At 36.5% G+C, this 12028-nt stretch overlaps 1 protein-coding gene across 2 annotated transcripts in view; it reads right to left on the bottom strand.

Moving 5' to 3' along the window:
* NOX4 (NADPH oxidase 4) overlaps nucleotides 1–12028 on the bottom strand; it is a gene marked incomplete at both ends in the record, with an annotated part of 141034 nt that overhangs the window by 111892 nt on the left and 17114 nt on the right. For both annotated transcript variants that reach the window (XM_079709503.1, XM_079709504.1), the window contains 2 exons: nucleotides 2067–2151; nucleotides 3714–3824. In XM_079709503.1, the coding sequence (XP_079565629.1) occupies nucleotides 2067–2151; nucleotides 3714–3824 (196 nt within the window). The remainder of the gene's footprint in view (nucleotides 1–2066; nucleotides 2152–3713; nucleotides 3825–12028) is intronic.

The following is a 12028-nucleotide window of genomic DNA, read 5'->3' as shown; positions in this document are numbered from 1 at the left end:
GTGGGTTAACTAATAAGCAAGGACAGGGTTCCAAAGAAATAAACAAAGGGTGTCTAGGTGAGACTCAACTATGGCACAGATATAAAACATTATAGAAGCAAAACTGTCTGTGTCCTATAGCTTCAGTACTTCTAAAATCTATAGAAAAAAAACTCCTTCATTTTAAATGAAAGGTTTATATGTTCATTACATATTATATGGCTCAAAAGTGCAAGGGCATCCTTAGAGGAATTACCATTCTTTCTGAATTCTCCTGAAAATAAGTCTTAGGTAACAGCTGTATGAGATACAGCCTTAAGGGATACATTCACCTTCCCTAAAAGGCTTTTTAGGTTAAAAGACTTCAGGGCTTCTAATTTTAGGCAAGAGAGAGAAAGCATTGCACTTTGCATGGATTTCCCCATTTAATTTTCATAACAAAACAATGAGGTAGGTAGAATCATCTCTTTTTTTTTTTTTTTGGCTGCGCCTCTCGGCTTGCAGGATCCCAGTTCCCCAACCAGGTTCGAACCCGGGCTCCCTGCAGTGGAAGCATGGACTCCTAACCACTGGACTGCCAGGGAATTCCCTCATCCCTATTTTACAGATAAGAAGACTAAGGTTAAGGAAGGTGACTTACCTAAAGTCAGACCCCTAGTGAGTGGCAGAAGGCAAACCCTCTGGAACACATACTCACTCATGGCAATACTCCACACTATCTGAGTCTTTCAGCTGTTCTCCAACTGAACAGAATATTTGGACACAACTCCCATTTAGAACAAATCAAGTTATGAATGAGCCAGCATTTCCCGATCCTCCTCCATTTTGAACTTTCACTCTCTCTAGCTCTAATCCAACCCTAACCCTGGCCACACCCTTGGTCCTCATCATATCCTGGACTCTTACTCCATTCCTAGCCTTGAGCTATACTGGAGTCTTCAGCCCATCCCTGAGCCTCTCCCTATCTCTCATTTCCAGGGTGGGAACTACCAGTGGGAAGATGTTCTGGGATAAAACACTGGGAAGATGCCTGCTTCAATAATACTTGGCAATTTTTGAAAAGCTTAAAGTTTAATGATTTCTTGGCAATAGCTATACCAAAACACTTCTGATTCAAAATAGCCATACACAAATATCCAGATCAAATGTCCCAAGTATCAAAACACCTATGTCCTATCAAATAATGAACAGATGAAAATGTCAGGTGTTATGCCACTGAGATAATTTATGTCCTATCAAATAATGAACAGATGAAAATGTCAGGTGCTATGCCACTGAGATAATTTACCCTTGAGGTTGTAAATTATAATAACTAATTCTATTCTAAGAACTTCATAGGCATGTTCTTACTTTAGTCTTAAAACCATGAGATAGGTGCTACTGTCGATCTATTTTACAGTTAACAACAAACTGAAGATCAGAGAGATTATGTCACTCGGTAAGGCAGAAGGGTAGCTGGGGATAGATCCTACAAAATCTGTCTCCAGAGTACCTGTACTTAATACTTTAATTAATTTCTGTTTCAAAAATTTGAAAAGTATCATATAAATGCTCAGGATAAAAATTTATTTTAAAATGGCTCTTAACAACCACAAGATTCTCACTTCATATTTTAACTTGGAATTAAGCAGGACAAATTTCCACAAATTTTGACATTTGCTTTTCTGCCCAAGTGTTAATATCAAAGAAACACTTAACAAATATAATTTTGATAGAATCATATTCTGTGAATGCACATTTCACATTCTAATTTTCACACATTTAAGTTTCTATCATATCATTACTTTTAGAGGTTAAAAACTTTTAATCACCTTCTTCCAATCTTTCTAAATGAAATTACTTATTTTTAGAAAATAATCATTACCAGTTTGGGGGCCAAACTTTGCACATATATATATATATATATATATATATATATATATATATATATATATAACACCCATTTTCTGTAGCACCGCTAGATAAATCTCTTTAAATACACAGAAGAGAAAATTAAGTTATATAATAAGAAAACCATAAACAATAAAAATATCATTCATAAAATGTGCTATTCTAACATAATATTTAACATCTTTTGGTTTTCTCACCTGAGAAAATACAGATAGTCACACCACAGGTTGTATGGAATGTTCTGCTTTTATCCAACAATCTTCTGGTTCTCCTGCTTGGAACCTAAATAAAAATCATTTAATATGATAAAAATGATGCAGCAAATAAGATATATGCATGAGTCTTTGTAAATATGGCAGAGGCTTATCAATTAAAAATTGGTGAGATGAAGTATGCTATATCTAGTCAATGGAACACTCAAATCATTAAAGAGAATGTGAGAAGGCTTATTATTGATATGGAAACATACACAATATATATTGTTAGGTAAAAAAGGTTACAACACATAAACTAAACTATGATCCTGTATTGTTTAAAATTAATGACATTATGTATGTTAACATATTTGCAAGCATTTATCTCAAATAGTAGTTGTTCTGGCAGAGTAACATTTAGGGAAACCATCACTGATTACTTTGCGTATTTCTGGAATGTTTTAATTTTACAATATATACAATTTCCTTTTGTGGTCAAAATATAAGATTATTTTTAAATGAAGCAATGTTATCTACAGGTTTAAATGCCTGCTTGATCTTACACAAAAGTAAAATGTCAAGCATCTTTAAGTACCTATGTTTCACACTGGGGGATAATTCTTTAAGACATTAAATACTGAGAGACTTATGTGGGCGCTTTTCATTTCCTGCCATTTATCTTCTCTTTCTTCACACCAAGCCAATGGCCAGCCACAGGGATCAAAACCTAGCATTTTGCAATAGTTGGCAACCTACAGAAAGAGTTATTTCCACAAATTACTGCATTAAAAGCAAAGAGTTTCTAAATATAATTATGTGAAAAGGTTGAGAAGTTTTACCACAGTAAATCCACTCACTTGAACTTCACAGAACATCAAAATGACCTCATGTTAACAACTCCTTTTAAAATATCAGTATCGATCTAGCAGTGCCTAACTATCTTACTGAAGAAAGGAATAAACACACATATATCTCACAAACACACACACACACACGAGGATAAGAGAAAACAAAAAACAATTTCAGATGAATTTTAACTTTCAAAGGGCTTTTCTGTTTTCTTAAATCCTTTGTTTTATACTAAATATCATATATGACATCACATCTTAATCAAGAAATCTATTTCAAGCCTTTTACATAGCTCAAAACAGGTATGTGTTTTAAGAAACTAACACTAATACCAGCAGGCATCCTGTATATTAATCAAACTCCACACAGCTCTAGTTTGCTCACTTGAATTTAATTAAATGAAACTACAAGCTCTCAGTGAAGAATGAGAAGGAGCTCAAAACTGGGGCTGATCTCAACTCTACCATTCACTAGTCTCAAGGTCGTGGCCAAGTTACTTAAACTCCCTAGGCTTCAGTTTCTTCATCAACAGTACCCACAGAATCATGTGAGGATCCACAAGTATTCAATATATGTGAATTTTATATATGTTAACACAGTGCCTGATACTCTGATATCCTCTGCCCGTATCTACTGTTGTAGAATAGCTCACTGATCACCTTGACATGCGACGTGGTCTTTACTATCATCTTTGAAGAAATCACTCCAGTAGAAAGTCAGACCATGCAAACTAAGTAGGACTAACATGACACTTTTACACTTGATTTCTATGCTGGAATCAGTGATGGATTTTTTTCTTACCTTCTGGGATCCTCGAAGGTAAGCCAGGAGCATCCGGCACATGGGTAAGAGGATAAGGCTGCAGTTGAGGTTAAGAACTGACGCGGAGGCTCTGCTTAAACACAATCCTAGCTGAACAAATAAGGCAAGGGGCAAAACACAGTCAAGGACAAAAGTAAACTACAAGCATGCTGCAGACCTCACCCGGCAGGACTGTGGCAAGTGCCAACTCCTTCAAGAGACCTGAATAACCCTCCACTTTCTCTCTCACCAAAAGAGAAACCGGTCTCTTTCTGCTCCGCACTGCCATAAAACTTAGCCTCCCCTCATTTCTACTAGTGTTCCAATCACCTTACTACATTGTTTCAGTGCAAGGTCAATTTCTTATTGTACTCACCCTGGACTGTTCTGGGTGTTAAGAGCCCTAGAGAGCTTCAGTATATTCTGTACCTCCACACAGGTGCAGTGTTGAATCCTTTGTTCACTGGTAGGGTACCAAGAATTTAAAACAAAGGCTTTTCATTTGTGTTCTCTCTAAACACTCTGAGCCTCCCCACAACTCCCTTCCACACCAGCACCCACCTTTAAGCTCTTCACTTTACTGACTCTACCCATCTTTCAGGGTTCATCTTAAGCACTCCTCCTCTAAAGTTCTCCCCTGACCCATAAAGGTGTGGTACATATATACAATGTAATATTACTCGGCCATAAAAAATGAAATCATGCCATTTGTATCAACGTGGATGGACCTAGATATTATCACACTAAGTGAAGTAAGTCAGAAGGAGAAAGACAATACCCTACGATATCACTTATATGTGGAATCTAAAATATGACACAAATGAAATTATCTACGAAACAGAAATGGACTCACAGACAAAAAACAGGCTTGTGGTTGCCAAGGCAGAGAGGAGTGGGCGAGGGATGGATTGAGAGTTTGGGACTTGCAGATGCAAACTATTATATGTAGAATGGATAAACAACAAGGTCCTACTGTATAGCACAGGGAACTATATTCAGTATCCTGCAATAAAAAATAATGGAAAGGAAGATGAAAAAGAATACATATATATGTATAACATATATGCATAATGGAATCACTTTGCTGTACAGAAGAAATTAACACATTGTAAATCAACTAACAAAATGAATTAAAAAGAAAAAGTTCTTCCCCAAACCAAAACCAAGAGAGATCCCAGATCAGCTGTGCCTCATACAAAGCTAATCATAATCACATTGTACAACATATTTTTCAAAGAATCAGTCCTCTTGGTATGATCCAATACTTTTGGCAACTAATTTTAAATCAAATTCTTGCTAGATTGACATCTACTGTTGTCTGGTACTAGCCACATTCTTCATATGATGAATGTATCACACGAAAACAAGAGATGGGGTCATATCTGTGCACTTGTCCTGAAATAAACACAGAACTACTTTATGTTAAGGATATCAACTAAGAAACAGGTGTAAGTCAGATGCTTTTCTTATCTTGAAATTGTTCATGCCCCTGAGATTCCCAGCTTAACTCCTGGCAAAATAGCAACTCTGTTACACAGTGTTTATTGTCACCATATGGACTATTATTCCTGAAAGGGAGATGGAGTAATAACTCATGTCAGGAAAGCCATAATTTTCATTGAGTTATATAAAAAGTAATTGATATTTCCAGTTAGACTATTTCTACACCACAAATTTGAACACCTCAGGGATACAGTTCAATGAGTATACCAGTCAGTGGACAAGTAGAAATAATCCTCACTGGACTATCTAAAAAAATGTAAAGTATAATTTTCTGTCTCAATGAGCAAAAATTAATATCATTTCAAAGTGATAGGTTTTCTTGTTTAGGCCTCCAGAGAAGGAATAATTATATCATTTTGATATGGCATCTGCATGTAACAAGAAAATTTTAGCTCCAGGGATTTTGGATAATAATTTTATTTGTAATTTTAATGTACTAGGACAATAACTCACTTAAAATATATCAGCTAAATTCTACCATATACGTTCAGGACTTAAGAGCTACAAATAAATTATCTAAATTATCTTTGCAGTTTAGTGCTTTAAAGAGCATTCCTATATTTTTGCATTTTCTAACCATTTATTGCACGTCTGGAAGTGTTTTATTGCTGTGTTTACATTAACTCATACAGTAATTTAATTCAAAGTGGCTTTAAGTGTCCTTTTAGGATGAATGGAGTTTATTTTGGCATTCCACTTCTTCCTTATGATGCTGCAAAATCTAACTGGAAATTTTACCGAGGACTCATTTCCTTATATATATTTATTCCTGAATATATTTATCTCTTTAAACCAAGATGAAAAATTCTTTTTATTAGGTTATCAGAGTACAAAACTCCCTCATTCAGAAGCAGTCAAGAGGGTAAGGAAATGGAGACAGATCTCAGTTAAGTGACACAATCATAGGAAACCATTTTATCTACTTACTAGATGGGTAATAGTCTACAGCTAAGATTTGTTTTATTTAGTCATTATTAATTCATGAACTTCATAAGAATCAGCTACTTCAAATGTTCACTAAAAAGAAATGACTGCCTACTTATGTGCCCAGCCCATTCTGTGTGGATGACGTGTTCTACCATTCCTAGAGAGCTCAACCTGCTACTCTAGTTTTCAAATCTCATTCAGGTTAGTTATCACTAGATGGCAGCGTTACTTTCACATCTTACCTGTGAAGGTCTCAAACATAATTAACTGAAAATTCCAAGCGTAATTTTTTAAAGTATAAGTCTATTTTAGATGAATATGTATAAATAATACACAGTTTGGTCCTTGCTATGGACTGAATGTTTGCGTTCCCCCAAATTCATATGTTGAAACCCTAACATGATGGTATTTGGAGGTGGAGCCTTTGGGAGGTAATTAGGTTAAGATAAGATCATAAGAGTAGAGCCCCATGATGGGATTATCACCCTTATTAAGAAGAGGAAGAGACCAGAGCTCGCTCTCTCTCCTCCACGTGAGGATACAGCAAGAAGGCAGCCATCTGCAAACCAGGAAAAGGGCTCTCAACAGACACCAACTCTGCTGGCACCTTGATTTTGGACTTCCCAGCCTCCAAAACCAAAAGAAATAAATGTTTGTTGTTTAAGCCACCCAGTCTATGGTATTTTGTTGTAGCAGCCTGAACTAAGACAGTCCTATAAGAAAGTATGCCATTTAAAGCAAGTTATAAAAGAATGTAATATCTGGGTATAACAAGTGCATGGTCATTTTCTTAAAATCTCAAACACTTTTTTTTTTAAATCTTAAATCTGTTACCTAATAACTATTCTTCTTGGGCTAGTTAACTGTCCTTATCCGTAAAGTTGAGAGGAATAAAATTTTCTTATCCATAAAATTAATATAATATAATATGATATGGTCTAATAATCCTAGCTTGAAAGAATTTTGTGAAAAGTAAAACTGGTCTAAAAAATGCAAGCACTATAAAAAATTAATTTATTGATTAGGGTCACTGTATCACATCCTTTCTCTAAATGGTCTCTTCTGTGCTTCCATAGTAAGTGTTATCTATTCCACTTACATTATTCATTCAAGATATATTTATTATGATATGCACATATCACAAGGCACCAGGAGTTCAATAGTGAACTAAAAACAAAAAATGCCTTCTTCCTTAGGATGTTATATTTTAGTAGGGGAAACAGATATTAATCAAATAGCTACATAATCAAATGTAAATTGTAACCAATACACAGTGACCAATGCTGTGAATGAGAAATACAGAGTATGAGCATGCCTAACAGGAAATGCAATCTAAATAGGAAGGTCAGGAAGGCTTCCTTGATAAGTGAAAAGTGAACTGAGATCTGGAGGGTGAGCAGAAGTCATCTAGGAATGAGAAGGACATTTGTGCAGAAAAAACCAGCATGAGAATGGATGTGTGGCAAATGGGAGCACGGTGTATACACGAGAAATTAATAGTAGGCCAATATGGCTGGATTGGAAGTGGAGGAGAGTACAACATAAAACCGGAAAAGCAGGTAGGGCTAGACCTTGATGGACTTGGTAGGTCATATTAAGAATGTGCATCTTTATCCTAAAGTCAATGCAGAGCATTGTGTTTTGAGTAGGGAGGTGGTAAGAAGCGATTAGTATTTGGTAATGATAACTCTGAATGAAGTGTGGAGAACACATTGGAAGGACATAATTTGGGCAATGACAATACTTTGTGTAGTTAATCATCACAGAAGTGAAATTTTGTTTGAGACGGGGACTACATTTTATGGTAATTATATCTGAGCCTTACATATAGAAGGGATTCAGTTTCAACTAAATATTTATTTATCAGTAAATTTATTTTGCTAAATAATTTCCTAAAACACATACATCTAAGATTGGAGAACTAAAAGGGTCTAACCCACATCCCACCATCCATCCAGTGACTAACCTCCTCTATGACAGCCCTGACCAAAGGTAACCCACCCTCTGCTGAATGTGTCCAGAGACAGCAGATTGTTCTACTGTCAAGAACTTCTATTTTGTTTTCTTACACTTACATGAAATCTGTGTCTCTACAACTTCTACCCACCAGGCTACTCTGGATAACAATATTCCTAAATAGACATTAAAAAACTGAAGGTGAAAGTAGGATGGATCCTAGCTCAATCTTGTTTTCTTCAGGCTAAACACAATTCTTTAGGCCTCTAAAATTCTTGATGTACATTTAAGACTGCCTCATCATCTCAGTGACCTTTCCCCATTCACCAGAATTCAGTACTTAAGATCATGCTCTCCCTCACCAAGGACAAGGTCCAAGGCCTGCTGATTCTAAGACCAGCTGATTCTAAGACAGTGTTATATTGTGGGGCAACCATGAGGCATAATGGCTCATCTTGTGTTTGCAACAATTTTCTCACATGATTTGCTATCAAGCAACAAAGAAAGAGAGGTGTGAGAGAGCAGGTACATAAATGTAAGAATTATTGGTGTCAGCCCATTATGTTATACTGGGTGTGAATGCTGTATTTTGATACTTTTCCTTCCCAATTTTACCTTAGCTGAATATTTTACAAATTCACGTTTCCTCATCTTCATCCAAGTTCTTGACAAAGCTATTAAATTGCAACAAAATTCTGTTGAAATAGTTGACTCTAGAGAGGACTTGAAAACTACTTTTTCTGGTAAATTAACTTTCAAATGAACATTTTGCTCTCAACTCAGAATTTTCTCTGCTATTTTAGGGAAATATAAAATGACATTCTACATGTCAATATCTATGCAGAACTGGTGTTCAACGGGATTTGAAAAGGCTAGAGTAGTAATTTTTTTTTTTTTTTTTTTTTTTTTTTTTTTTTTTTTTTTTTTTTTTTTGTGGTACGCGGGCCTCTCACTGTTGTGGCCTCTCCTGTTGTGGAGCACAAGCTCCGGACACGCAGGCTCAGCGGCCATGGCTCACGGGCCTAGCCGCTCTGCGGCATATGGGGTCTTCCCAGACCAGGGCATGAACCCGTGTCCCCTGCATCGGCAGGCGGACTCTCAACCACTGCGCCACCAGGGAAGCCCCAGAGTAGTATTAATAGTACGCTTTAATAATTGGTCCGTTTTCTAGTTACCCCTTGGTGGGTCAACAATTAGTCATTTCCAGGAAAAAATAAAAATAAATATTATCATAGAGGTTTATTAAAGATTTTATATTGTGATTTGGCATTTTGCATTTGTCAAAAAGTATATAAATTTGTATTCATTAAGGTCAATTTTATTGACTCTTTTCCTCCAAGGAAATATTTTTAATCAAACCAAATGAAGCCAATACAACACCTAATTCTTACATATTTTATAATCATAGAACTTAGCTCTTTCATGGGGCCTTACATATCATCCAGGCCAACCTTTTTGCCTCTAGTTGCACTGTTAGTTTGTAAAGACACAAAGGACTAGAACCCAGGCCTCCATTTATCCTTGCTGTTACTTCCCTGAGAACAGAACAGGACAGGTCACTCTCCAGAAAAGAGATGTGAATTCAGATGCCTTATATAACTCTTTCCAAACCATAATACTTTCTTACTCTTTCAATTGCTTAGCCTCTTATCCAACCAGTAGATTTTCCTGTCATTTTGTGTAACTCTTTATCAAGATTTCCATAATCTAACTACACATTGAAATCACTTGATGGACTATTTAAAAATAAACATATCTCTGTTGCACTTCCTGAAATTCTGATTCCTTAGATCTGGAGTGGGGCCCTCAGGAGGTACAAGCAGGCTTGGCAATCACTGTTTTAGAATACACTTTGAAGTCAGACAAACCTGAGTTTTAAGCACTTCTATTAGTTGTGTGGCCTCGGGTAATTTTCTTACCCTTTCTGTCTCATTTTCCTCATCTATAAAATGAAAATAATCACCCCAAAGGGTAATGGTATTAAATGAATATATATATACTAAGTGTAGTACTCAGCATATAGTAAGAAGTAAATAGAAGCTATCATTCTGGTCCTTGGCCATCCACAAATTAGGTCTAGCTACAGAATTTAAATGCTCTTATGGCATAATTTCCTGAAAATCACTCTTTCCAAGCCTGTCTTTTCATCCTCACCACTCGTTATAGTTGGAGCTATGGGAGCTGAGCTTTATTCCACTCAACTTTATCTAAAGAAGTCAAAGAGAGTTCTAGGTAACTAGTAGATGTGCAATAAGTATATGGCGGATGATGAATGAGTGAGCCTCTGAGAGGATCCTTCAATGCCCTCATTTTGGAAATAAAAGAAAAAAGAATCAAAACCAAAAGCGATTATCCAAGAGATCTGGTTAACATCCAGGGCCAGAGCACAGGACCTGCTCCTTCCTGCACACCACATCTCCCAGGATACCAACTCTACCTCCACTCCCCCAGCACCCACCCTTCTAGAGACTGGGATCAACTGTATGGAACTGAGCAACACCTAGTTTGAAGGAAACCCTCAGGGCCACTGTAGCTCTCTGATAAGACTGGATAAGTCACCTAGTCCAACCTTCTTTTTGATCCAACTTGTATTAGAAGCCTGTAAATAAGCCAAATTGATGATACCATAAAGCCAGTCAGCTATACCTTCTATTATATGACTCAGTTCAGCTCCTGGATGCATTATCCAGACCAGCTATTCCAAGCTTTCCCTGCGTATCTCAGTTACCTACCCACAGCTCGTGCTGTGGCCATTCCTTCGCTTTGTGATGGCTTCCCGCCTCTTCCACCCACTTCCGTGCTAACTACCAGATGAACTCTTTATTATTCTTCAAGTCTCAGCCCAGGGTCATTTTCTCTCTTAGGCCTTGCTAGGGCCACATCCCCGACAGTATCCTCATTTACACCTCCAAATTTTTCCCTTTTTCAAATACCCTGAAAAATTTGGAGCATCCTTCTCAAAGCTTCCCTTCTGCCTTTCACCACACATCCTCTGGAACACTTAACCCACTATATTGTAATGGTTTACCTATTTATCATATCCTTATCTCCCCCACAAAGCTAGCAAGTGGCAGCATAGTAAGTGGACAAGCCCAAACTGCCTCTTACCCTTGGGAACCTCAAAAACACATGGTCAATACTAAAGAAAATTATTTCAAAAAAATACTCCTTGGGGAAAATATTCCTTTAGCAGTGAAAGCCAAAGAAAGTGGTCAGGAGGCAAATACATGAGCAAGAAGAGACAACCCCATAAAGTAGTCTATATGATTTCCAAGGCAATGGTAGGAATTTTTAAATTGTCTTTACATAACCAAAAGGGTTCATGGCAGAAAATCAGAACAATTTATTTTTCCTCTATCTATAAATCAAAACTGTGGTTCTAATTTAAATGTTTAGTTTGTACCATTAATATATTATGATAAGGATATGAATATAGAATATGATGAGCATTCCATGGGGGCAAGATTGCACTTAAGAATAAAAAAATGACATTTCAATGAAGGGTTACTTCAAAAGTGGATTACCTAACTATTTGATAAGGTTTCATACGGAAACAATAATGAATAACATGTCATGAGCAACCAGAAAGTCGTTAATAATAATTGGAGTAATTATTTCTTAACATAATCCCAATATAGACTACAAATTCAGTGCTCTTGGGATATATCCAAAAGCTCATGAATGTCCCTTCATGCCATAATAAAAAACTGTAATTCATTCCAAATGATCCTAGCTGGTTTCTGTCAACTAACTGCCCTGGAGACTTTTAACTATGATGTAATTTTTGACTCAAGTTGACCTTTCTTCCCATCTATAAACTGTTTTTTTTTAAAAAAAAACAGTGTCTCTAAAAGAAGCTATCAGTTCCAAAGAAGGAAGCTGGGGGAAAATTTTTTTTCCATATAGCTCAAGGGACCACCAAAAGTAGA

The sequence above is a fragment of the Hyperoodon ampullatus genome, assembly GCF_949752795.1.
Source record: "Hyperoodon ampullatus genome assembly, chromosome: 7".
NCBI lineage: Eukaryota > Metazoa > Chordata > Mammalia > Artiodactyla > Ziphiidae > Hyperoodon > Hyperoodon ampullatus.
Note: the sequence above shows the minus strand (reverse complement) of the source record. Positions and strands in the feature narration are given on the sequence as shown.